Raw genomic sequence first — 27,374 nt, forward strand, 5'->3', positions numbered from 1 at the left:
TTACAGTTTGTCACATGGAATCCATTTTCAGATTATAGTCTGTAATGTTTCTTTTAAAACTCAATGGTTGAGCCACTAAATAAAAAGAGGGTTTCAAAAACGTGGAAAAAATATAATCGTAGTAAATTACACCGTGTTTTTATACAGCTCAGTTTTTGTGAGATCTTATTCCTAAACGAAAACTAGCAATCATGGAACTATAGTAGACAATGGTTTCACAGACAAGGCTTATCTTAAGCCCTAGTTAAATTAGCACTGATGAAAACATTACTGGAGGGCATGTTGACAAAACAATGGCGATGATATATTTTAAGAGATGTAGGGGCAATTTATTTTCAGTTAAGACAGCGCAAAGCTTAATCTGGGACTAGTTTTAAACCTCGTCTGTGAAACCAGGCAAATTATATCTACTTTCACGATTTTCCTAAAGTTTAAGGTGCCCAGGTGAGATATGCATACCCGTCGAACTGGTTAAGTTCACAAGACTTTTTAAATTAAAGATGACTGAAAGGACACCAGACATATATGATCATGAAGCGTTTATGCAAAAAGGCTAGACACATTTATATTGATGCAAATACAAAGTGTAGCCTACAGTACATACTAAAAAACATGAAGGTAGAAATGAAAAACTCAAAAACTGGACAGTGTAGGTTTAAGGTGTCTGAACGCATCACTCAAATTCTCTAAAACGTGTGTTAATATAAAAGCCAAAATACAAGACCAATATATACATTTCTAATACAGGTGCACTGTGCTTAACAGACGCATCATTTCCACAATACTTAAAAAATTAATCTGTACCTCTGGAAAAACGATGTGTATACATTTAAAAGCTGACATTAACATGAAAAACATTCACAATCTCAATAAGTGCTTAGTCCCTGAAAAAAAACCTTCAAAACAGCCGTGCTTCATGTGAATTTAGGTCCTGCCATGAGCAAAACGAAAGTGTCTATAGAACACAGGGGAGGAGTGGTGTCGTGACTTAAGATCATGATTCAGTCAGCTTAGGAAGGTTTAAAACATTACAATTATAAAAATAGATTTTTAAAAAAATCTGATATATTGTCCTTCTGTATTAACAGATATTTTAAAAAGACTGTGCTCATACCCAACTTTTACAGCCTTTCTTGTCATTTTGCGGTAAATGTGAACTCTTGTTTCCAATGTCCTCCCAATCGTAGCAGTGATTTACCCGAGCACTGCTCAGAGGCCATTCCAGCTCATCATCAACTTCCGTGTAGTGTGTGATCAAAGCAACAAGACTTTCAAACTTAACCTGGCATTTCTGAAAAAGATTTAAAGCGACATTTTATTTCTAAAACAAAGAGTTATGAAGTGGATTCAGAACAGCTTTTTAGAAAAAGACCCCTTTTGTAACGGATCTCTTACCTCAAGATGGAATTTCCCTTTGGAATTCCTAACAGCATATGTTACCAGGCCTGATGGAAAGCGGATTATAAGAGATCCCTGGTTGGTCTTTGTGGGATGCGGGTAAAGAAGAAAGGCACCGAGTACATCGTCTTCAAGCAGCGCTGAGCTACAATGACTGCAATTGAAAGCAAAGTAAACAGTAGTGGAGACGAGGAAACACAAAGGAACTATTGCAAGAAGAATTGATTTGAGGAAAGTGAAGTGTTTGATTAAAACCATTAAGATGACTGGTAACACTCACCTAGAGACGCCAGCCCAACACCACACCACCTGAGCCAGCGCTTCTTCACTCTCGGCCAAACTGGGAGCTCGGGCACTGCATGCTTTTGCACTTTCCTGACCCTTTTCTGTTCACAAAGAGAAACGAGTATTTAGAGTCCCCAAGGAATCAAAGTTTGTTTGCTTTGGCAATAGGGCACATACCGGGGGTTATAACCTTAGATATAAAACCGTGCAAACTTTTTCAATTGGCAAAAAATATGTGAAAATGACAGAGCCATCACCATCTTAAGAGTCATCAACCCTCAAATCTAAAGCGAGAGATTAAATATCCCCTCACAATTGCCCAGGGCGCCTTAAGAATGAATGATCATCATGACTACATGTGTGCATTACCTAATGAACTCTCTCACTCTTGAAAGTGTTCTATGAACACTTATCCCACCTTGAGCGTTCAGTTTATCCTGCTGTTGGCGCTGTTTGAGGGGAGTAAAGGTAAACGAGCGATACGCTCCAGAACGCAGTGCTTTGGTCCGGATCGCCATTTTGCGAACTAAAGTTGGGGACGAAGTAGGGCCCTCCTCTGGACTGCTCACAAGCTCTGGATTTGGTTCCGAGTTAACCTGTTCGGTGAAAACTACATGACAACTTTGTAGCACAGCATTTTATTTATTACTTCTCAAAAGCTGGAAAAAAGTTTTTTACTTTAAGAAAAGTAGTTTAATTTAAAAACATGTGTATTGTTCAATTTTAGAAACTGATTGAGGAGGAGGAGGATTGTTTTAGAAATGGATCTGTACATGTAAATAACCCATAAAAGTTATTTAACTGCCGAACGAACCTTTGCCCCAGGCAGCAGACCTTGAGTTGGGGCCCTGCGGAAAGACACCAAAGCACTGACGCTGAGAGGGAAGCCTTGATTGAGCAATGATGGCATTTGAGCAGGTTTCTTGCCCGAGTGCTCGGCCTGGGCCTCCTCTGGATGCTTCTCCAAAAAATACAGTTGGAAACAGCGGCACAGCAGCAGGTTCAGAAACTGGGCCTTGATTTTAGGGAAAAAACACATGAACGAAAAAAACAAACGGTTGATTTTATATGGTGGAGGTGCAATCAGAAATGTATAATTGCTCGACTACAAGTGATCAGATAATAAAACAAAGTGACCACTTGCAAAAGTAACATTGTTAAGCAGCAGCACACGACAAAAAAAGTTTGGAAAAAACGATTCTTTGCAATAAAATTACCCCAACTGAAACATAACGGACCCATCTAAACGTGATGCTTTGTAAATAAAGCGGCAAAGGTCATGTGGAGACTTACAGCTCGGGCATGCCTCGCTCGAAACAGATGGCAGTAACGCTGGACGTCAGAATTTCCAGGATTATGGGCGACGAAGGCAAACTGGGCATCAGAGGGACGGGCAGTGGACAGCGAGACTCGACTCATGGCATGAGCCATGAGGAGCTTCTGAGAAGACGACAAAGAAGTTTAGCCATTTTGCAAAGCGCAGAGCATGTCACGGACGACACAGTAGCGGATCCTACCGTTTCATCTTCATCATAAACTTTGACTCCTTTGGCGGAGAATCTTAATGAAACTGTTTGCCTGCTTTTGCAACCCTGCGATTGAAGATGATCAAGTATTAAATGAAATCATAGTAGGAAACACTCATGATTCGTCATGGCACACAAATGACCTTGAGGGACTTGAGCTGAGTGTGCAGCTGGTGGATTTGATCATCCAGACAAAGGTCATCCACAGGAAATGAGCCAATGTACTAAACAAACAGAGACAGCTCCGTTAAACACACAACAAACTATGAGTACATCATAACATCATCCCACACTGACAAGTTCAAACATTATACGCATTCCTTACAACTACAAGCTTAAAACACACACGCACGACTGAAAACTCATCACCTCAGCAGATCTTGTAACAATCTCAGTCTCGCCCATGTCTGCGTCTGCGTCTGCGCCTGGTGTTGTCCTTCTTTACTGTTTCAACGGAAATTGGGAACTTGTCTCCGACATTTTAAACACACAACATCAAAGAAACTCTACCAAGGCATTTTATTAGTCTCTTGAAGGTTTACACTTCAAGCCACGCTGCGCAGACCGATGGACGTATAGCATTAAGGCAACGCGAGAGCGAGCCGTAAGCACTGGTCTTGAATAACTCTCGCGTTACTTCGATGTCAAATGCCGATCGGTCTGCGCAGCGCAGCGCCGCACGAAGACGAACACACCTATGGATTTATTACGGGAGCCCGTAGGGTTCATATGTTTAGGTAGACAGCTAGTTTTTGACACGCAGCCAAAGAAAGTTTGTTTATTGATTCACATACCTTTAATTCAGCGCACAAGCGTAAAATATATCCAGTTTAGCACAGTATATTAATGCAACGGTTATAAAAGCGAACAAAACCGATAAATGAATCGACTTACATTCATCAGTCCACGCGACTCGAATGTCCGTCCAGCGTTCTCTGCGATCCTGACCCACCTTATCTTCTAAATCCCGCCTATCACACACCACATCATTCCAGGGACTTTTCTCAACATCAGACTCTCCGCCTACAGCACCCTGCGATGATCAGACTTTGTAGTTCGACGGATAATAAGCGAATCGATTCATTTGAACGATTCATTTCAATGAATCATTAAAACAAGTTTATTCATTCAGTTTCAGGCATTGCACTTATGATTAAACACCATAAAATAAATGAACAAAATAAGATGAATACAAAACATACAGACTTGCCAGGGTTTACAGAGAGGTGAGGTCATACAATTACATCTTAATTAGACACAGAGGATGAATACAGAGATGCAGATTTCATAGCATTCAAATAAGCAGAACCTCGGATAGTTTCCACATATTTTTCTAAATCAACATTGAATAAATGGAGGTTTTGTTTATGTCAAATTCTCTTGTATTTTCTTTTGAATAGTCAAACAATGCAAAGAAAGCATCTTTAAAACAAAAATAAATAATAAGATTGGATAAACACTACAGACAAATGAATGAAGTCTTCTGCGTCAGATTGACAAAACCTGCAGTTCACTTCAATGTGTGACTTATATTTCCTGAGAAAGGCTTTAGTCTGGTAACATTTGTGAAATGTTATTTATTTTATTTTATTGGCGAGATACTTATGAAGTAAAGTCCATACTTTCTCCCAATATATTATTTTCTCCACAATATTCCGATATGATATTAAATACTGTGAGGTATTGTTGTTCATTCTTTTTGTAGGAGAGCTCTGATTATCTTGTTATTCTTTTGTTGGTTTATAGAAAAGCACACACTTCCGATGACTGTGTCAGTAAAGAGAGAGAATACGTACTTGGCCATGGAAATGTGGTGCCTTGCAAAAGAAAAGACACACCTGAAGGAACGGCGTTGATAACAACAGCATATTCCTCAGCAGATAGAGGATTATTGTATTTCTTTAAGAATTCTGAATAGTTAGTCTGCCTAGCGAGATAAAAAAACTGTCCAACTTAAAGAATGCTGTTTTTGAACTAGAAAAGTGATTTATTCTTATGAAGAATACCAGAATCATTCTAACATTTTGATTGATTAAAAACGATTCGTTTTCGATATTAGTTTAGTCTTTAATGAAGTTATTTTATGATCATTCATGTATGTTTTGAAAGCGCATTTTGGCAACTTGGGAAAATGGTGATGCATTTATACAAACCAGTCAGGGCAAGCTGCCAGAAAAGTTTGTACTTAACAAAATATTTGGTATGATGAAAGCAAGTCGACCCTTGAAAAATACTGTGCATGTCAGAACATGGTAAAGAATTTGCAACATTTCATATAAAGAGGTTTAACAGTTACATTGCTACATTTTCACGTAACCTTTTCTGAATATTAAACCAAGCCACCCAAATAAAACAACGGCCAAAAAATGAAGTAGAAATATAGTCACTTTATTAAGGACTACAGAAAAGTATATCGGTTACATGCATGCAGGGAAAGGTGGTGAGCGGTACTTCTAAAAGGACATCATCCCCCAATAAACTAACAAACACAAGAGGATGATCACATTCAAAGTGCATTGAACATTTGTTTGGAAAATCTCTTCAACTTATATTCTTCTTCATCAACTATAAGGGAAAAGAATGACAGTGGATATGGATGTCAAAGTTTCTTTAATGAATTAAACTAAGTAAAATGTTGTATTGAGGCAGACTTTGTAAGTTAGAAGTTAATCATCTCTTGACTTACACGAAGCAACCAACAGCAACAAAACTTTCTTTTTAAATTACAACAGTAGCTAAAGACCTAATTTCACAAAACATGACTAAAAAGGCAAAGGAAACTTACAAAGAGAACTTCTTTGAACACTGGTGAGACTTGAACCTTAAAAAAGAGCGGCGTCTGAACAACTGAACTGTTTGCCTCCCTATAAAGACTAACAAGGACCTTCAAACAATTGATTATTCATCGGTGAACACAGGCGAATTGACAGTTCCTTCTCATAATGGTCAAAGGTTTTAACACAAACAGTAGAGTGTCGACTCCACATCATAACCTCAATTTAGAAATTGAACAGAAAACGCCTGTATTAGGAAAATAGTAACTTTGAAGAGGTCGATATCTTCAGAGGCCCATAGACAAGAACAAAGAAGATCCTAAAAAAATCAAGAGGAGAAAGTAGCCAGCACTGCAGTCTACAGAGATACAGTTGACGTTTCCAGCCATTGGCTGAGCGTGGACTCATTTCTTAGCTCGGAGTGACTTGCGGGACGGAGGTTTAGCTTCATCCTTAGTTGCCTTGGGTGCCGGCCGTTTGGCTCCTCTACTTGTCATCTTTTTGACTGCCGGTGTTTTAGGTTTGCTTGTTGGTGCGGCTTTCTTGACTGGCGTGGCTTTAGCTGGTTCAGGGGCTTTTTTGGGAGGTTTCTTGGCCGGTTGAGCGGTCTTCTTGGCTGGGGTCACTGACCTCTTTGCCGGGGCGACCGACCTCTTTGCCGGTGCGACCGACCTCTTTGCCGGTGCTACCGACCTCTTTGCCGGTGTGACTGACCTCTTTGCCGGTGCGACCGACCGCTTTGCCGGTGCAGCGGACCGTTTTGCTGGTGCAGGTTTTCTGCTGTTGACCCTGCTTTGGTTAGCTTTAGACCGTGATACTGGTTTTGCTTGGTGGGCCCTACAGAAAAATACAAGCATGTTTCGGCTTGTTAGTGAGACCTAGCGAGTGACCACAAACAGAGGTTTAAAAGGTTCCTAACGCCCAAAATGTGCAACTGTAAATGTTATTTTTTATAAATGTTATTTTTTAATGTTATAAGGTGATGCAATTGACCTCTTCGGAGGAGGAGGAGGCTCCTCGTAGTCTGATTCTTCTTCAGATTCTTCTTCTTCTTCTGAAGAGGAGTCTTCACTTTTCCTCTTGCGCTTAGCCTTCTCTTCCTCAATCTTTTTAAGTTTTTCCATCATTTCCGGAAACAGAATGGCTGGGCTGTCGAGGACCAAACACACCAGAAGTTACATGATGTTTTTTCTTCATCTTGTCCAACTTACATCTCTGTGACCGAACTAACATTGAGTACAAAATACTTATTTCTAACAGTCTACACAACGTTTTACAAATATTGTTTTGCAATGTAACAAAAACTATTTTTTCATTTACTTGACAAGGCTTGTGCTGAGCGAACAAACCTTGGGTAATACGGATAGCTAAGCTGGTACGTCCCGCTGAGTCCCTGTCCAGAAATCTGCTCCATCCAGCCCATCACCTTACACTTCTGCAAGGTCCTCTTTAAGTTGAACACTGTTAACAGAACAGATAATCTTGCTTAGATCTATAAAACATTTAACTACACTTTACAATAATACTGATACATTCGTGAGCACGAGGGTATTTCGATGGTGCCTTTAATAAGAGCGAAGACCAAACTTTGTATAGAAAAACTCTCATGCAAGTCATCAATTAGAGGTGACCTCAAAAGAAAAAACGAGTTCTCAAAGAGATAATGTGCCGAAAAGTGAAAAGAGAATTACAATACCTGCAAAATAACTATTCTTCTGTTTCTCCGCCAGGAATTTGCGCAGTGTGGCGATGCTGCAGGTCTTGGGTTCGTTCATGGCCGTGATGGCTGCCACGACGGCCTCTTCCAGCAGCCCGCCGCACATGAGCACCTTACTCCCTGCTTTTTTCAGCTATCAGGACACGAATAGAGACTTGTTGAAATCCTTGTTTAAATCACAAGTCAGCTCAAGAAGGCAACTGACCTGGAATGTTCCCGACGCTCCCTTGCCAGTGATCTGCTCCAGAAAGCCCTTTTCGACTGATCTCTGCAGACAGTTCTTCAGCACGTCAGGCCTTAAAGAGAAAAACACACAAACAATACGTAAAACAAAATAATTTTTTAGGCATAGAGCGTTCGGTCGCGCCGTCTCGACTGTGCTTTTTCGATTTCTTTTTATTTGTATACTTTCTACATACATTTTCTATATTCTCCTGTAGGTTGCAGTCTTTGGAGTATACCAGATTAACATTTCATTGCAAGTTGTAGATGTTTCCAAAATGTATGTGACAAATACAAACCGTGAATTCTATTTTATCTGTTCACATTTTGTATGTGGACAGTATGCATATTTTTTGTGAGTAAAACACCTGAATGACCCACTATATCTGCCTAAATGTGCAATATAGAGCAGAGCAAACTGATGCAGAAAATCACACATAAACGTGAACTAAAACTGACCTGTTCTCCACGTTGAGTTGTGGGAAGTGTTGCTCCAGGTATTTCTTGATCAGGATGTAGGATGCTTCTTTGGGTTCACAGAGGCGGGTCATGATCAGAGGCAAAGCTTCTCCAAGGGTCTCCTTCTGCGATGCAGACACAGCTGGCTTCTAACAACCAAACAGACAAAAAAAAGATGACACTTCAAACAATTAAGATGAAAATCATGAGTGTCAGGAAAGTATTTCTTATGTTAAACTCATGTCATTCCAAACCTGTGTGACTTTCTTTCTTCAGCAGAACACAAAAGAAAGTATCTTGGGGAACATTGGTAACCCAACAACACCGAGACAGGTTTGGAATGATGTGAGGGTGAATAGGGAGAAGTTCGCCCAAAAATGAATTATGCACCCTCTCGTCATTTCAAACCTGTATCAATGTCTTTGTTCTGCTACAAACAAAGTTAGATATTTGGAAAAATGTCAGTAACCGTACAAATCTCATTCCCAATTGACTCCCATAGTATTTATTTTCCCTACTATGGCTGTAAATGGGGGATGAGATCTGTTTGGTTACTGACATTCTTCCAGATATCTTCCTTCGTGTATAACTGATTTTAATAAATGTATACAGATTTGGATCAACCTGAGAGAGAGTAAATGATGACCGAATTTTCATTTTTGGGTGAACTATCCCTTTAAACATTGCCCAGCTAAACACGTTTAAACAGTTGTATTGGAAACCGTATAAACAAAAGATTGGTACCTTTCCAATGACAAAGCTTCCAGAGAATCCCTTGCCTTTCAACTGGGTAAAAGATGAGAAGATAAAGTACAATTAAGTGCTGTAACACCTACTGTTTGAATGAATGAGGCATTTACATAGCGCTTTATTGTGTATTTCTGTACACCCAAAGCGCTTTACAATCATATGAGAGGGGTCTTTCCTCACCCACCACCAGTTTGACAGTAAAAAATGGGAGATCACCTGTCTGACAGCACCCTTCTCCACCAATCGCTTCAGTGCCTTCTTATAGAGATTTTTTGTCTTTTTGTCCATTTCCACGGATGGATACTTCTTGATCGCGTACTTTATAATAGTGACCGAAGACGCACCACCCCGCTGCTCTTTGCAACTCTGTGGGTAAAACAAAAGAAAGCTAAATGTTTTTATCCAGAGGAGAAAAGCATTCATCTGAAACACAGCATTCCCTGACAATTTCTTACTTTCCTTGACAATGGAACAAATTTTAACGTATATACTTTCATCCTCAAAAAACGTAAGATAGTAAAAGATACTAGTATGCTTATGCAAATAAACTGAAAATCTAATAGCAGTAGTAGCAACCCATTATTTCAAATGAATAGCAGGTACAAACATTCCAAGGTCTTTCCTTAATATGGCTGAAACTAGGCATGTGCGCTACGACTAATTTAACATTTGTTTAAACGACAGTTTTGTAACCGTCTGACTTGTCTCGCACATCCCTAGCGGAAACACCTTGCTAGACGTGAAGCCAGAAAAACAGCACTAGACAGATGAAGATCTTCAATAACTCTGAACCTCAATTGCTTCTATGATGATGTCTTCAGCTCTGTGATTGGATAAATTGGTCGTGGCAACTTTGCTGGCAGAGATGGTTGCCCAGGAAGGAATCTTCTTTTTGACCTTCTTGCCTTTGTCATCTCCATCTTTCTCACTGCAACAGTAAAATGAAAGAAAACCACAAAACTAGTTTTGTATGACATATCGCTTATTGCTCCCCGAACTCTTTGTAAGTCGCTTTGGATAAAAGCGTCTGCTAAATGACTAAATGTAGTTTTATTTCAAGAAAAGAGAGAAAACCTTCTAATGTGTCTAATTAGAAATCAATTTCAGTACTGGCAGAAAAATCCACTGCTTACATTTTCTCCACAACTTCCTTGGCTTTTTTCTTCTTGTTTTTTGTTTTTTCAGCTGGTTCCTCCTCGGGTTTCTCTCCTTTATTAGGAGTCTCTCCATCAGTGTTGGCCTGCTCCTCACCATCAGCGTCGTCTTTCTTCTCCTCACCTGCCGTATCTTCCTCTTTTACAGGTTCAGCCGGAGCTGGATCTTTATTGTTTTCCTCTTCTACCGGAGCAGAACTTTCAGCCGTAACATCTGTGGAACAGGTAAAGATGCATAGATGTCATGCTCCAATAATAAAAACTATATAGAAAAAACAAGAGAGTAGCCCGTACAATGTGCACTTCCAAAAACATGCAATAGTTGCATGATCTAAATGTCACCCTCACCCTAAAATGCAAGTTATTTTATGTGAAACATAAATAAGAATATATTATAATAAAAGATTTCTGGGTGATGCATGAAGCATCCTTTTTGCATTTTTGTGCCAGTGTGCCAGGCATGGGGCAGAAATACATACCTCCCTCCTCAGGGGCATTTGATGGGGGGGCATCTGTTTTGGTCGGTACAGCCGATCTTCTGCGAATAGGCATGATTGTAGCCTGCCAATAATAAATACTTTGTTATTGTAAATACTTTGTACTAACATTTATTTTCAATAATTAACAATAACAGTGACTTGAACTCACTTACACTGTATAGGAATACATTGAAAACACGTTTAATGGTGTATTATTTTTATTATGCACTGTATTGTGGAGAATGTACATATTATTTTACTGATTGAAAACAAATATCGTGCACTCTTATGGAGTCAAGCAGACATCGTAAAATGAAAACCACGCAGACGGACACGCGCTTGGCCATTAAAGCGCCGCAAATTAACGAGTAACAACCAATAATGCCATTGTTTATATGCTCCACATATAGCATTTGGCGATATACGGTGTGCAAAATGTGCATAATTTCACACCCTCGTGTAGTATAACAATGCAAGAGAAGCGACTCGCACGAAAAAACTATATAATCGAAAATGGCCATTTTGTCCATTTTATCGTGTGCAGTAATGGCGCTGGGCTGAAAATGGCAAATGCATGAGATTGCAAACACGAAAGGATAAATACACGCGCACGGCTGCAAAACGCATGAAAACAGGCTTAAAACGGACGATGCACGCATTCAGAATAAGCTTTTTAATGCATACCTTGATGTACTGGTTTATCAGTTGAAAGAAACACTCCTTTGCTTTTCGTAATTCTCTGTTTACGTGCCCCTCCCCCACGTGCGTACACGTAGAGACGTGGGCGTGAACGGTATGAAGACAAATGAGTAGCAAAACTCGAGAGCATCTCGATTTTAATACTTGAATAAACTTGTAAAGTATTTCTACCTGTACGCTAAAATGTCACATTTGTGACTATTTCTCTGCAACTTCAAATTCAGAAGATGTATTTGTAAATTTTGTCCACGTGTGCGAATCTCAACATTCAACTTCAGTTTTTTGATTTGACAAGTTTTCACATTGGGACTATGAGGGTGCAAATACTTAAATTACCAAATTAAAATCTACGCGCTCTCAAATTTTGCCACTGATGTATCTCCATATGAACGGGTGTGTGCGCATGCGTGTGTCACTTGCCACCATCAATAATCCGTTTTTGCATTAAAAACCTGAGGAAATACGGCCCTCGGTCACCAATTCTTCGCGCTGTCACACGAAAAACGAGGCTCGTGATAGAAATGAATCCTATGAATGCACTGTCTGTAAATCGCCATGTTTAGGATTGCGGTCCTTAAACCTCATGCCTCCTGCCGCCCGGAAGATGGCGCCGTTCCTCCATGTTTTTACATTTAGTTTCACGTGCGCTCAAAATTCAAGCTCTCAACTTGAAGAGACCGTTCTTATAACATGAAAGAAGAAAGCACACCTAAATATAGTCATAAGCATAAGCACACCATGACTACCTATTAAAACAAAATGAAGAATAATGAAATTGTTAGTAAAAATTGTTTTGTCTCTAAGCCCACCGAGGTGTGTTGGAGAGATCTTGACTAACCCATTGTGTCAGTGCGTTTTAAGTTGTAAGTCATATTAAGCAGGTATTTGTTGAAATTCTTAAAATATTTAATAACATTTCTACATTATCATATGCGTCCGTTTCTAGCCTTTTTTCCCCAGAGGAAAATAACAATTCACCACGAGAGGACAGTAATGTTATATGAGCTCCATGACTTTTCTTTTTTTAACATTTTTAATTATTGTTTTGCCTTCATTTGCTTCCATCATTGAACTATGGTTCCACCACAGAAAACACATTTAAAAGCATGTTCCTCCCTGGTGCAAAATAAGAGATTAAACATACAGCATAAGACAAAAAACTGTGAAATTGCAGTGCTGAACACAGTCTGTGGGGTTTCACCGTATCAAAACGACACCCACACACTATCTGTGTTTTTAAAGACTTCCATGTGACCTCCCACGCAATCGGCCCCTGCAACCTGCTGCTGCAAAAAGAGGCTGCAAGACAGAAAGCTTTTCTATTTAAATATGTTTATTGTTTATTATTAAGGTCAAAACATACCTAAGATCCTGCATTTAAGACTCTCCAAATGTGCTTGGTTCTCAGTTAAAGGTTCACTAAAATGTCACTACGTTGTATAAACGTTTGGGCTATTTTGGAAATTGGTTAGTCAGAATATTTGTTAGATTAACTACTTGAATCATGATGCAAAATAGTAAATGTCAACAAATGTATTAACTAAACACTAGGTGTGTCCCTGCCTAGATAGTGAACCCAAAATGGTATAGACGATACACTGTATGCAAACAAGTTATTGATGTTAATGGAACGCATTAGAAATTATTTTCCATTTGTATTCATCCCAATTGAAATCATTGCTTCACGTTTTTCACCAATTGACTGGTACACATGTTTGTTTCTTTACTCATCTGAGATGTCTGTCTGCAGCAGCTCAAAATGAGTGAATGTGATACAGACTAGAGAGAAAGTCCACACGTTTTACCTAGAGTCGTCTAAATGGTAAAGACTCTCTTTGCAAACATAGAAGATGATTTGATCAACCACAGGTGAAACATGACCATTCTCTCTTCCTGAGTTTTCTTTCGTTTCAGCCTTGAGACCCATTGAAGGTAAGGCCCTGATATCCGCCATCATGGTGTTAAACTGGACTTGCCTTAAATAACTCACATGACCTTTTAATCTTTTAACCAATACCACACTATCCTGACAGTAGGAGGTACAGACATCACATCTTCAATCATCCGTCTTTAGAGTTTAAATATCCCTTTAGAGTCTCTTATTCTCTTTTCATGCAGGTGATTATGAGATGTGCTATAGAGATCATCTATTAGTGCCAAAGTCGCAGTGCAAGCACGGAAACAGCTCGGGATGGAGTCAGAATTAGTATTGATTTCAATGATGGATGATTTGAGCAGCTCAGCTTGGGTGTGAAATGACAATTTCACCCGCTGGATTGACGCATGGTGACTTTAAAAGTGCAGATCTTTATTTATTCACCTAGAATGTACTTTCTCTGTGTTTTGAAGCAGAAAGCAGCACACAAACATAGCGTTACAAGGAATCCATCATCTGTTTTCTGTGTGAAACAAGGTAATGTTTGCCGTGTTTACCATCAGGTTTTCATAACACTACATTGAGTGTATATGTAAGATAAAAGCACAATGAGGCATTAGGGTTGAATTCCGTTGAATTCCAGACTAGATTTGGGATAGGATGCAGAATTTTACATTATATGAGTAATGCCCTGCAAACATGTTAGCATACATGACATTTCCAAGTATTAAAAAATTAAAGTCGATATGCCAACTGTTAGAACTATATATTGTGTGTTGTACAAAATGAATCCCACAAAAACATAATTTCCTTTAAAACTTGCTGTATCAATTTATGTATCAAGACACGAGTAAATGTAACAATAACTGTTTATTTCAAAGACGTTCTTTGATTTATTCTAAGTGGCATTTTGGTCAATTTGGCTTTTGTCATTAAAATTCCAATTAGGGAATCACATTTTGTATCCTGATATTTACAGTACCTTTGTCTTTGGATTAAATGCACCTAAAATACGTCTTTATTTAAGTTCACCAGCCTACGTCAAATGAAAAATGACCAGAACCAAAATGCCACGACGAATTTACTTATAAAGGCTGCAGATCTGTACTGTATGCATTCTGTTAGCTGATTTACCACACGGCTGTAGATCTAGGGCACGAGCGCGTTCACGCCCAGCTCTTTTCTCTCGCTCGCTCCCAGCACCCGCGCGTGCTCGGTCGAGCCTTTCCGCTGGGCGCAGGCGCGCGCGCACCGCTCAGGATGCTGGATTGTAGGTGATGATGGCGGAAGAGGAGCTACGTTGAAATATCTCCGAGTTTCCGTGTATAAAACGCCCCTGTCAGCCGCTCGTCAGCAGATCTCCGTCTTTCGCGTCCGTCTCACTCCGAGGGACTATGGGGAATGAAGCCAGCCTTGAAGGAGAAAGCCAGCCGGGGCAACCGGGCGGCGCTGTGCCCGCGGCTGGCGCCCCGGCTTCCATTTCAGCACCGGCGGGCGGTGGACAGCTCCACAAGCCGAGCAATGGAGCGCCTGTTGGGGGAACGGGCACCGGACACGGACCGGGAACAAACAGGTAGAATGAATCATTAAAAACAGCACTTTAGATTTGATGAACATCGCGATGCAATGCGTATATAAAGCGAGCTAATACAGTAGTTTATTTTACGCGCTCTAGATCGGATATCGTGCTTTTGATGTTAGAATTACAACCACATTTGGTCCGATTGAATACATTTGATGTAAAAACCATCTGCTCTGTACGTGCATGAGGTTAGGAATCAACTAACATCATGTGTTTGACTCGTAGGGTTATTTGATCGTAGGTGCATATATCCGTTTACAAATATAGCTAGAAATACAAATCCGAGGATGCTTCGGTCGAGCGTTGTCATCCGTAGTATGTATTTTCATTCATCCTTAGACAGTACTCGTAAATTGACCATGCGCCGTGCTACACCGAGTCTTCTGTGCTTGTATCCATAACAGGGTGTTTAGGGTGTACCAGATTCCTGCTAAACGGATCATACAAACGAAATTGTGTGTTCAAGGCATGTGAATGTCTGATATTGTAGGTTATGAAAACGAGGTGTAGTCCAATAACCTCCATGTAGGATCTTATGAAACGTCAGTATACATCGGTGCGGTATTGGTGCCATTCGTAAAGCTTCCACTTGATTAAATACGTGATCTTCGAGCCACGCCTAATAGTGTTGGCATCAAAACGTGTTTGTGCTAGAGTCACACTGTAAAAACATATCACTAGAGGCTACAGGCGTGATAAAATGCTCTAAAATGAATAATTGATTGAATTTTGACTAGAATCCATGTGAGCTGTCCGTTACACGTGCAGACCAGCATCTCTGCTTCTGTCTTCTGCAATCTGTGCAAAGATGCAATGTGTAAACTTACCTCAATCGTCTGAGATTATTCAAACGTCTCCTGGTCGGATGTTTAGTCATGTTCTGTCGGTGTGCCCTGATTTTACACCGGACATCTGTAGTTTGGGTGGCGTGCACAGTTCTCTTCATGGGTTTATGAATGATGGGAGGTTATGCAGCATGTCTTGGCTAGTTTCTAATTGATATATTCATTCGCATCAAAAGCAATGTAAATCTATTTTCTGTTTTGTCAGTTTTTTGCATTTAGCCTCCCATGATCATTTCAGACATCATCATCATTTTTGTGTCATGACATACCAGCTTTAAGCCGCAGTTAATGATGGTATAATACTCCCAGTCTTTGTTTTAGAAATCTAACTTTGTAGAAACTGCATCTCAAGTGTTTTAACCCATTGTGTAGCCAACCTGAAACATCGATTTACAGTGAAACAGTGCACATCAAATGCATTTGTTACAGTAGGATGACCTCACTGTTTGTTTGTTTTTGGGCACACTGTAAATTGTAATCGGTAAAACTGTAATTTTATTTTATTTTTTATTTTATTTTATTTGTTTGTTTGTACTGTTATTGTTTTTCTTTTACAGATTTTCTGTCAAAAACCAAAGTTTTTTTTACAGATTTTTAATGTATTTGAAATACTGTCAAAAAAATTATATTACAGAAAAAGACAGCACATTTACAAGAAAAACAGGGGGGATGTGTAATTTTACAGGTATTTTACAGCTGGTTTATTTTTGAAATACGGTCTATACAATTTCAGAAAAAGACAACACATTTACAAGAAAAGTCTTTTTAATATACGTATATCCTCGTATCCTTTAATTTTACATAATATTACTATAATTCTTTATTGTATGGTATATTTCAGTTTTTCTAGTTTTTTATCACAGATGGTTTTTTTACAGTGCAGGCAAGACTAGATTCTCGATGTCAGTGTTTCACTACTTGACTATGATTGCTTTGTTCCAGTCGCACAGACGCACACATATATTCACACGGCAGAATGGTTACCGCCGCACGTACCGTCTGTCTGTGTCTGACTGGCATCATTAAAACTCCTGAAATGGGTGTGTAGTTGCAGTCGTTGTTCTGTACGAGTGTGTGTTTGTGTAAGTTCGAAAGTGAAACGAACCCGCTGAGGATATTACAGCTGGGACAAGGGAAACATTAGTTTTTCTCATGGGCTCTGAGACTCTCATACCATTTTTTGTTTCTCACCAATCTAATGTGTTTTATTGATGGTTTTATTGATTCATCGTGCATACAAGGAGTGTTTGAAACACTCGCATCTGCCTGCTTTCTGAGTGATGCCATGTCTTAGGTGCCATATCGTTCCACTTTATCATTCACTAGTAAAGTGTGTGTGATGCCTACGAATTAAACCAGACCTTGTGCTGGTCCCCTTATGGATTTCGTCGGCTTAGTAATGTTTAAAAATGTATTGCATTTTATGTATTGCCAACCATTTTATAGTTTTGCAGAGTTCATTGCAAAGCAGTTACACAAACACTCTTAGTTGTCTTATGAACCGACCGAGCTTCTAAAATCTAGTTTCTCAGCTATTGTTAGGCTAAAACAATTGAGGACTACATGTTCAAATGAATGTGGACATTTGAAACCACTCTCAATTATTTTCATAACGGCATTAAAACAGGTTTGGCCCTTTATTTGCTCCTATAGCAACTTCCATTTCTCTAGGAAACTTTCCACTAGATGTGTCCACGGGGATATGTTTCTTCGCAAATAATTGGACCTCACTTTGTGCAAAGGGGGACTGTGATGCTGGAACAGAAAAAATACTGGCAAATTTCTTCCCCTGTTGGTAACAACTGTAGTCAGTTCAGTTCATTCGAAGCGAAAGATTTTGCCATGTTGCATACAGTATATGAACACGTTTGAGAGTTGTCGTGGTGTTTAAAATTTGGGTAGCACTTTATTTTACAGTCCTGTTTCCCATGTACATATGTATACTTATTACAGCAAATAAAATAAATGAGTCCTAACCCTGAACCTACCCCTAACCTTATACCATGTAGTTAACTTTATACTACCCAGTACTTTCTAAGGTAAGTACACTATAGGTACACATACTTTAAAATAAAGTGCAACCAAAATTTGGCTATAAACTCGCGTTTGTCCATTTGAACGAAGGCCATAATGCTGTGTATGTTTTCCAGGGCAGCGTTTAGGAGTTCCTGAAGAGAAATGAAAAATAGAAATACAGAGCAGCGGCCGATACTTTATTTCCCAGCAGAACGGTGCTGTCTTTCCCACAAAATCGCTTCCGATAAAAGGGCCTGAATTGTAATGACATAGAAATCTAATAAATGGTCCCGGTTAGCCCGAGGCGATCCCTCTCCTTATGCTTCTGTTCGGCGTCTTTAAACCGCTCCGTTTATTAAGCCTCTGAAGAAAACAGATTTAATATAGTGATGCACCTCTGGCCAACACGCTGATGGCCAGTTTTAAAAGGTTAGAGCCATGTCTTACTATTTTAGACCTCTTCCATCACATGCCACTTGTGTTAGGACTCTGTCCTTCCTGTCTCGACCTTTCAAGCTCCCTGAGCAGAGTCATGACATTGCCACGTCTTTCGGGTTTCTGTTGTGTTATGTGTGGAGACATGTGGCTTTATGTGGTTACTTGATGCCACGTGTCTTCCTGTTATGTCTCTCAGCTCCACCCTCCTATCTCCTGTAATTTCAATAGGGTTTCATTCCCATCGTCTGTTTTGTAATTCACCTCGTTAGGGTTTTATTCCCATCAGCTGTCACCACTCTCCCCATGTAATCACTCCTCGTTAGTGTCTCCCTTTATATAGTCTTAGTTTCCCTCTGTTCAGTGTTGGTGCATTATCTATGTCTATTGTCTATATGCCCAACACTGATGTCTTGCGTGCACAGTGGTATCACCGTTATTGGATTATCTGTTTCCTGTTTACAGTTTGTGAACTTATTATTTATCTTTCCTAAAGATTCTTGTTTTGTTTTTATCCCCCTCGTGGGAGGTGTTTGTTTCTAGTGTTTGGTTGCTAGTGTGTTTTTGTTCTTGTTTTTCCCCATTGTGGGTGTTTGATTTAATAAAGTTTTTTGTTATACCTTCGTCTGCCTGCATCTGGGTTCTGTCCAAAGCCATTTAGTGACAACTTGATGTTTGGTTGTTCACATGTTTCTCACATGAACATTTTATTTTACCATCTCATTATAAAGAGAGCAGATCGACTCAATTCTGTTTTCATTTCAAAGAGATCCAGTGTATGAAATTTAGCGACATCTAGCGGCTCACTCCACGCCTCCCTTTTGAAGCACTACGGTGCCTGATACAGGACTAAGTTGTTGTCATGTTTTCGCTTCCTTGCCGAAGGAGATATTTGCACAACACATTCTGTAGAGCAGTTTGTCCGTTCAGGGCTACTGTAGAAACATGGCGGGTTCCATTAAAGGGGACCCACGGTGTATGTAGATAGAAATAGCTCTTCCTTAGGTAATAAAAACATAAGGCTTCATTATGTTAGGACTTTATACACATCTGAAGACATGGTTATGTATATTATATTGCATTTCTAACAATAGATCTTCCAAAAAATTCAACACAGCACCTTTAAATGAACCATTGGAAGTTGGCATTGTCCCTTTTTGACCCAACGCTGGGTTGAAAAGTATATGACATTGGTACTATGCAAGTAAAACCTCTTTTCCATCCTCATTGCACAGTGTATATTACACCACACAGGAGTATAGTACATCTCCCTGAGTACAGTGCACTTCACTGTAGTATACAACTCCACACAGAGACAGAACATTATACATAAATTGTAAAGCGTTGTATTCTCAGTAGCGTAGTACTCTTACACATAGAAGTGAATCTACATCAGATGAGACATAAATCGAGCTTGTCTCGGTCTTCGTCCGTACTTCTGGTGTGGAGACTCCCACTGGTTTTGGTCTCTCCTTCTGTGTCTCTGTGAGTCATCGGAGGTGTTAACTCTGATCTGTGCAGCGGGAAGAGAAGTGAAAGGTATCTGCTCAGCACTACACATCCGAATGAATCTGATCCGGCAGACATGGCTGTCTGAGGCCGCTGTTAGCCAGTTTATAGACTGCAGAGAGCATCACGGAAAATGTGTAGTACTGCTCATGGAAACACTGCGGCCCCCCATACATGCCATTGTGCCAAATTTAGGACTTTGTTTGGAGTAGGATTCAAATCGGACATTTTTTCAATATGCGTATAGATTTGATGAATAAAAATCTGCATTTAATCAGGGAAAATCATTCGAGGGAGCAGGTAATGTAGCCATGTGGTTGTTTAGCTATTTGAATGGACGACATACCGTATTTTAAAGTGCATTTACATTTTTTCATTTAGTAGGCGCTTTTATCCATAGCGGTTTACAAATGAGGAGGCATTTCATATTTTGTCTTTGAGCCATCAATAAGCAAAACTATGCTTACAAATGGGAATAGAAGTGAACAGCATAAAAGATGTTTTTAAATAAAATAGTTCGAAGTGTTAAAGAAGTGGAAAGCAAGGGCTTATTCAAGTGTATGCGGAACTTGAAAATAAAAGCAGAACATTATTTATGAATCTCTTTTTCTACAGCAAGATGTCCTTGGACGTTTTGTTAGATTGTAATAACTTCTGTTGCACTGCAACCTACAGTTAAGTAAATACACGTTCGTGTTCTACTTTTCTATTACATAACATTGAGCCTGATTAGATTTTCTAAGATGTCTATGTATATTTGTTTGTGCATTGCGGGAATATTCTTTCATCGTTTACTCACCCTCATGGAAACCCGGCAACTGAGACATTTCTCAAAATATCTTCTCTTGTGTTCCACAGAAGAAAGACACATATAGAGGTTTTGAATGACACGAGGGCCTATACATGATGACAGAATTAGTATTTTGGGAGCTCTCCCGTTAAGAATAAGATTTAGGGACGTTTATCATCTGAGGGTGAAATCGAAAAGATTCAGCATTTTGAATTTAACGGAAAGTGCTGATCAGCCCACTATTGTGTTTTCTTGTGTTTTTCTCACACAGGAATAATTACTTGAGCGCTTGATAATTATAAGCAGTACAAGATTCAGTTAATGAGACAATCAATCATAGCAAACACAATGACTTTCTGATAAAACACAGTTTAGGATTTATCCAATCGTGTTGTGGTCACTAACCTTCAGTTTACATTCATAAACCGATGGGTGATAGACGTGTGCCAAAAGTATGTTAGCAAACTCATAAAAATATATACGCTAACTGATTTGTTTGTGCTAAATAAAAACATCTAACGTGTGGTGTACTTACCTTGTGGATTTATGCATTTGTTCATGTTGTTTTGGCTAATAGCACACTCAGATTATACTATAGAGGATTTTATGATGTTTCTTTATCAGCTGCATAACAATGTTGAGTTATCTTGTTAGACAGCATTAATCGGCGAGCGTACGTGTGGTATCAAGACACTGGAATACAATCGCACAAAAATACTGTTACATAACCAGAAAGCATGTTGTGCAAACTGAAATGCAATTGTTAAACGATTCAATTGCAAGTTTGTGGCAGGTTATGTTAAGTGGAGGGGACATTTTCATTATGTGCAGTGTTTACTCAACACATAATAAATGTACAAAGATTTTACACCCTTTCAGTTGGAAAGAGTCATCATCGGTATGTTAAGTTCATTTTTCCAGATGAGAAAATATGCATTTGTTTATGTATTTAAGGTCATTTTATCAGCATTAAGGACTCAATTAACATACAGATGTGCTCAGAGCTAAAGACATGGATGAAAAGCTAGAACACTCCAAATCGATTTAAAGTCACCATGAAACAGAAGTCGCGATTGACTTCTTTTCCATATCGTGATGTTTATCCGAGTGAAACGGCTTCTGACGTCAGAAAAAAGTACGGCGGGGCTTTGTAAGTTGGGTCTGCAGGGGAGGGCTAAAAATGCCTGGCCATTGGACACTCAGTATGGTCCTTCCCTTTTTTCTGTTGCTGACTTCATGTGGTGAAGAGTTCCTGTTGAGAGCTTAACGTTTTTGATTTAAGATTACAAGTGCAATGTTACAATGGTTTGCACGGATAAATCAATAATAATAATCACTGCAACACTGTGTGAAAATCTTAGAATGTTCCTGTTTGATCGCTCTGGGACTTTAAGGCTTTTTGACATTTTTGGCATCTAGTTTGTTGGATGGCCAACACTAAGCAAATGTTTTGCTAATAAATTCTGTTCGCAGTTGATGATCCTAAACTTTAAACACGCTTGCGCTTCGCCACTTTCAGTCGTTCAGTAATTGGGTTGTTAGTTCAGGAAAGATGGATTTTTTTAGAAAATGATTTTGTTGTAAAGTACTATAAGCTCTGCTTTAGCCTTGAGTGTGTATAGCCCCAGGCAGATCTGTTTACTAATTCACTTTATATCGAAAAGAAGTTGCGGCTGTGAGAAAAATATAAGTTTTTAAACTCTCTATAGGCCTGTAGGATTTCGACAAAGCCGAATTCAACACATTTTAATATAAAGAATATTTCTAAAACAGTGCTCGCCGAAAAAGCTCTTTCTGTTGTAATAAAGTTTGGGATAGAGATGATGAAATGCTCTAAGCTGAAAACTATTGACTTCGTGATGAAAACTAGTCGATTTGTGTATCTCGTCTGCTGTGTGTTTTGCTTCAGAATAAATATGCTGCGGGGTTCGCGTATGCTGTGTTTACTGTGAAACTACCACCACTGTGATTCTTTTAGCACTATTGTTTGTCTTTGCATTGTGTGTCTGGGGTAAACCTGATTTTGTAAAGTGCTGCCAGGGTCAACAACATCAGTGTTGGTCCTGGAATGACATTCCTGACAGCCAATCGGGTTTAACGGATTAGGATTTGGACTGAATAAAAGGTTTGTACCCTTTCAATTAAAGGAATAGTTAACCCAACAATGAAAATTCTTCGTTTACTCACCCTCAGATTGTTCCTAACCGGTTTAAATGTCTTTGATCTGCTAAACACAAAGGAAGATATTTGGAAGAATGTCATTAAACAAACAGATCTCATCCCCCATTTACCGCCATGGAAAGGGAAAATAAATTCTTTGGGTCAATGGGGGATGAGATCTGTTTGGTTACTCAGATTCTTCCAAACATCTTCCTTTGTGTTTTTGGACAAGATTTCTGTTCTAGGACCTTTCAATACCAACTAATCTTGTTTTCGTATATATACGGTTATATCAACAATTGATTTAGTTGCTGCTACTTTTTATCTCAAGAAATTCCAGGCAGACGTATCTCAACTCCTGCGCGATACATTTCCCCCTTGAGCGTTCACTCTAGTGTTTATAATAGCAATCATTTTGCCATTAAACAACCTTTCTTCTGTCCAGTCCAAGTTCAGGAACGGGGATTTCAGATAAGTAAATACAACCGCTCAAAGGCACATATTATTCACTCTTAAATATAAAGGTGCTTGAAAGGTTCTTCACAGTGATGCCATAGAAGAACCATTTTTGGTTCTAGAAAGCAAGGATCCGAGAATCGTAAGGATCGTGATCTTGTCTGTCATCTAAAACAAGAGATGTGTTCGACAACATTCAGCTCTGCACAGACCCATTGGCGTGTGACATTGAAGCACCGCGAGAGCAGAGAGCTTTCGGATCACTTTCGCCGAGCTGCGAGGTCTCGCGCGTGCGTTACAGTTTTGCAAGTGCATTAGACAACAGGGCGGCTTGTTTGTGTGTGACTCTAGTCGATGGCAAACAGCTAATTTACATGGTTTTAGATTATTTTGCGATTGAAACTTGTTTCCCGGCTGCATTGAGTTCATATAGACGATATGTAGAGTCCTGTGATGTGGACGCGGAATCCTGCTATTAAAATCTGTCATCTACCGGTTCTACGTGTAAGTGAATGTGTCGCATAGTTTAAGGCTCATGGATTTGTTTGTGTCTCACTATATGAAGACATAAACACATGAACAGCATGCCCAGAGTTGCCCTGATAGTTTATTTCAGGTGCTTTTAACTGTTTTTATTGTCACTGAACTACTTACGCTGAAAGTCAAGTGTCTATTGCAGGAGCGTCTTCTCGACGACCTGTCAAAATAAAACATTTTACCTAAACGCTCGAATGAAAAAATGTTGTAGTGTTCTAGAGTATTTGATATAGCAAATTGTGGTATTCTTGTTGTAAATTGATCAACTGTAGTAATAGAGGTATACTTTAATATTTACAGTAAGGTTCAAACACATGAATTTCACTGCAGTTTACTATAGGCCTAGTAAATACTATATACTATATTGGCTACTAAAGTATTTTTATGTGGAAAAATATGAATGTCCTGTTGTAACCCAGTCTATTTTTGTGTTTTTTTAAAGATGACAACAGACGTCTTATACTTGTGCTCCCTGTACAACTGTTTGGCCTGTGCTACAAAACTTCAAACCCCTGTAGCACCAGTGCAATGTGCCTAATGTACAACCTAATGTAAAACCTAATGTACAAACCTGTATTTCAATTCAAATCGTGAATCGAGATTCTTTGTTATGAAGATCCTGATATGCTTTTTTGTCAAGATCGCCCAGCCCTTATCTGACGAACCTATTTGCCACAAAGAACCTTTGGTTCAGAATGGTTCAGAATGGTTCATTGGATGTTAAAGGATCTTCTTGGAATCATTTAGACAAAAAAGGTTCTTCTATGGCACCGGGAAACACCTTTATTCTTAAGAGTGTACGTCAGTGAGACGTTTTAGGCTTAAGTGATACATAACACAATCTGTGTATACTGTATGAGTGCATAGATTAGAGCGTTATCAGATATCTTCGATCAGTCAATAGTACTTGTTGTTCTGCAGAACAGTATTGGGGAACGTGCGGTAGAATTCATCAAGGCTTTCTAAAGAGTACATGTGTAATTACTGAAACAGAGGCAGTGAAGCATTAGACATGAACGCTCTGAGTCACACGGGTGGAGGACACATTCAAATCTCCAAACTGCATTTGCTGCGCAGTTCTGATGTATTGAGATCCTAAATAGTGTGTTTACATTTTATTGGTGGAAATGGGATTCTGAAGTGTTCTATACCATACTACATTTACGCATTTGGCAGACGCATTTATCCAAAGCGACTTACATTGCATTATCCTATACATTTTTGTTTCTAAGTATGTGCAATCCCCTGGGATCGAACCCACTTGGTGTTGTTAACACTATGCTCTTACCACTGAGCTACAGGAAAGATGACATTCTACAATAAAGACACTTTTGTTTTGAAAATTGTAAACGTAAAATATTTTTTTGTTACAGCTTTACATTGTTCGGTAACGCTTTAGATTACGGCCCCAATGTACCGCATAATTAAACAGGATTTACAACATAACTAATTGTAACAATACTGTACCTCTGAAATACATATCTGTAGATAAAGGGAAACCTCAAAGTTTGGGGAATAAAGCGGTGAGAGTAAGGAAAGTAAAAAAGGAATAACGAGGGAACTGCCGGCATAAACATCCAAATCAAACCGCTCTTACTTGATTATAATCTCAAAAGATCACCATTGATGTCGCTTATTTGACCATTGACAGTCTGCGTGCTTCATTCGTGCCGCAAAAACCGAACACATAATTTCCCCTTATTTCATGCTTACTATAATAATAAAATAAGAAGCCCTTTCTTAAGTAATATACAAAGTAGCTTATTTACGGGTACATTGTGATGACAAAATGTAGTGTACGTTCACGCTAAGATAGTTGTATAGCGTACTGCAGGTCATGCATACCACGTAATATTAAAATAGTTACCCCTTAGTTTTAAAATAGAGTATAAATATGAAACTCTTCTTTATTCTCCAAACTTTACGTATTGTTTGCCTGTACCTACAGATATTTACTGTAGATTAACATTATTGTTACAATTAGTTACAATGTTAATTGTATGTTCGATGACCTATCACGTGTAGCATTGATAATGTGTTCTGGATGTGTAGACAGAAGAGAATTTCCCCGCCTTTCCCTGCCATTTTTATTTGACCCTAAATAACCCTGTTTACATATGAAACATACTCTCGCATAATCATTTTAAGCTGAAATGCTTTCTCTAAATGTATTTTCCTATACTGTTTTCCGATAGAAAAGTGCTATGGAAATACAATTGAACCGAACTGCCACATCCGCTTGCGCTTGTCTTCCGTTGTTTGGACTAAAGAAAATGACAGTATAGCCCCAAACTCGCATCCATTGATCGCTGTCCATCAATCAGAAGTCAATACAGTGTGCAAATCGAAAGTATTGGAGGAACTTTGGAGCGGCATTTGGGAGTAGATTACATTTCTACCAGGCTGACACTGATATAATGAATGTTTCTTCAGGTGTGGAGCGTCTTTGTTGATTCAGACAGCGGTAATGAGTTTAGATGAGGTTGAGCGGCGGTTTAGATGGCCTGCTTTTTTTGAGGTGCTGAAGTTTCACTGAAAGTTTTAGGCCAGATATAATGAGGCACCAGGTGCTAGAAATATTCCTGGACAGACAACAGAGCGAGCCAAGCATTGCTCAATACACACTCTCTCTCTCTCTCTCTCTCTCTCTCTCACACACACACACAAAGAGTCTCTGACTCATTGTTACTGTGAAACCTGCTATTTTAGTTCCTGCATGCTTTTTGTTCTCACAATCTGACAGAAGTATAAGCTTTTGAAGTCTTATGTGTACGTTCCAGGTTCTGTGCGTGTATCCTCGCACTGATGTGCCGGTCACCTCTCCGGAGACATTGTATGACCACACAGAAAGCTTAGACTCTTTTAGAATTGCTCACTAATCCCAGTGCCAGTGTGTAGACGAAACAAGAGAAAATCATTACAGCTGTTGACATGTGATAAACGAACCCCGTCTACACAAACATTGCCAAATAGGAGATGTGAATAGAGTGAAAGAGACCAAGAACAGGTTCAACAGATGTGGTGCATGAGGTAGATAACAGCCAGCTGTAAATTCAGGCCTGAATCTTACAAAATTGAAAAAAAGACAAATATTGTTTGTTTAAAATATGATTGCTGTTGTTTATGTTTGTCCCGACTGCTGCTTTTTCATTCATAGGAGAAGTTTACCTCAAGATTATTGTTTAATTGGCATCGTAGAACACAAAAGAAGATGTTCAGAGAAATGTTTGGGCGGTTTTGCGTCCATACAATGAAGGTCAATGGGGTCCAGTGTTGTTTGGTTACCAACGTTCTTCTTATTTCCTCTTATCTTGTGAAGGAAGAGAGCCATACAGGTCGGAATGAAATGAAGGGCGAGTGAACGATGAGAGGATTTTCATTTTCCGGCGAACTGTCCCTTAAAGTGTTTTGTGTTTTTACAGGAGTTTGGCACCTACTTGAATTTTCCCCGGGAAATTATGTCATCTTGGATAGAGTTCAGAATTTGGATGAGATTTAGTCATGTCAGCTTTGAGATTTACATAATTCCTATTGATCATAGCTTGAAAAGTGCCAGTGATGTTAAATTTTTTATTGAATCGGCAATAAATAGCTCATTAGAGAATATTGAATAAATGCACAAGTGTCTTTATTGATGGTATGCAGACTGAGTTCTCGAAAACATTTTTAAAGGAAGGTGCTCATAAACAAACAACACTGCAGCAA

The 27,374-nt window shown here is 39.2% G+C and overlaps 3 protein-coding genes across 5 annotated transcripts in view; 1 reads left to right on the plus strand and 2 right to left on the minus strand.

Moving 5' to 3' along the window:
• Positions 1-491: 491 nt before the first annotated feature.
• Positions 492-4,286, minus strand: sh2d5 (SH2 domain containing 5). 3 transcript variants are annotated; one of them, XM_079483461.1, is made up of 10 exons: positions 4,104-4,286; positions 3,579-3,653; positions 3,353-3,433; positions 3,201-3,275; positions 2,977-3,123; positions 2,498-2,698; positions 2,102-2,279; positions 1,679-1,784; positions 1,396-1,552; positions 492-1,291 (listed from the first exon to the last, which is right to left on the minus strand). In XM_079483461.1, exons 2-10 carry the CDS (start codon positions 3,612-3,614, stop codon positions 1,109-1,111), a joined length of 1,164 nt encoding a protein of 387 aa, XP_079339587.1. In that variant the 5' UTR covers positions 3,615-3,653; positions 4,104-4,286; the 3' UTR covers positions 492-1,108. The 3 variants fall into 3 exon arrangements, with proteins under 3 accessions (XP_079339587.1, XP_079339589.1, XP_079339588.1); XM_079483463.1 differs by having other exon boundaries at positions 524-1,291; positions 2,977-3,120; positions 4,104-4,249; XM_079483462.1 differs by having other exon boundaries at positions 524-1,291; positions 4,004-4,135.
• A 1,291-nt stretch (positions 4,287-5,577) lies between these two features.
• hp1bp3 (heterochromatin protein 1, binding protein 3) lies at positions 5,578-11,517 on the minus strand. Its single transcript, XM_079482659.1, has 12 exons — positions 11,449-11,517; positions 10,765-10,846; positions 10,265-10,499; positions 9,924-10,059; positions 9,348-9,497; positions 9,126-9,167; positions 8,382-8,530; positions 7,906-7,996; positions 7,680-7,833; positions 7,333-7,444; positions 6,977-7,132; positions 5,578-6,820 (listed from the first exon to the last, which is right to left on the minus strand). The coding sequence occupies exons 2-12, from the start codon at positions 10,835-10,837 to the stop codon at positions 6,388-6,390; spliced, it is 1,731 nt and encodes a 576-aa protein (XP_079338785.1). The 5' UTR covers positions 10,838-10,846; positions 11,449-11,517; the 3' UTR covers positions 5,578-6,387.
• Positions 11,518-14,548: 3,031 nt separating this feature from the next.
• Positions 14,549-27,374, plus strand: part of bsnb (bassoon (presynaptic cytomatrix protein) b) — an 84,478-nt gene continuing 71,652 nt past the window's right edge. The window contains exon 1 of the mRNA XM_079482913.1: positions 14,549-14,912. Within this exon, the coding sequence (XP_079339039.1) occupies positions 14,734-14,912 (179 nt within the window). The 5' untranslated portion in view covers positions 14,549-14,733. The remainder of the gene's footprint in view (positions 14,913-27,374) is intronic.

The sequence above is a fragment of the Barbatula barbatula genome (genome assembly GCF_947034865.1).
Source record: "Barbatula barbatula genome assembly, chromosome: 20".
In the NCBI taxonomy this organism is placed as follows: Eukaryota; Metazoa; Chordata; class Actinopteri; order Cypriniformes; family Nemacheilidae; genus Barbatula; species Barbatula barbatula.

Bases quoted from the DNA above. Each gene is read 5' to 3' on its own strand.
- sh2d5 (XM_079483461.1), bottom strand. From the start codon at position 3,614: ATGGGCGAGACTGAGATTGTTACAAGATCTGCTGAG. The intron at 3,276-3,352 runs GTCATTTGTGTG...CTTCAATCGCAG, and splicing joins CTCAGCTCAAGTCCCTCAAG to GGTTGCAAAAGCAGGCAAAC. The intron at 1,785-2,101 runs GTGGGATAAGTG...CTTTGTGAACAG, and splicing joins GGATAAACTGAACGCTCAAG to AAAAGGGTCAGGAAAGTGCA.
- hp1bp3 (XM_079482659.1), bottom strand. From the start codon at position 10,837: ATGCCTATTCGCAGAAGATCGGCTGTACCGACCAAAACAGATGCCCCC. The intron at 10,060-10,264 runs GTAAGCAGTGGA...TTACTGTTGCAG, and splicing joins AAGGAAGTTGTGGAGAAAAT to TGAGAAAGATGGAGATGACA. The intron at 8,531-9,125 runs GTACCAATCTTT...TTTGGTTGTTAG, and splicing joins GAAGCTTTGTCATTGGAAAG to AAGCCAGCTGTGTCTGCATC.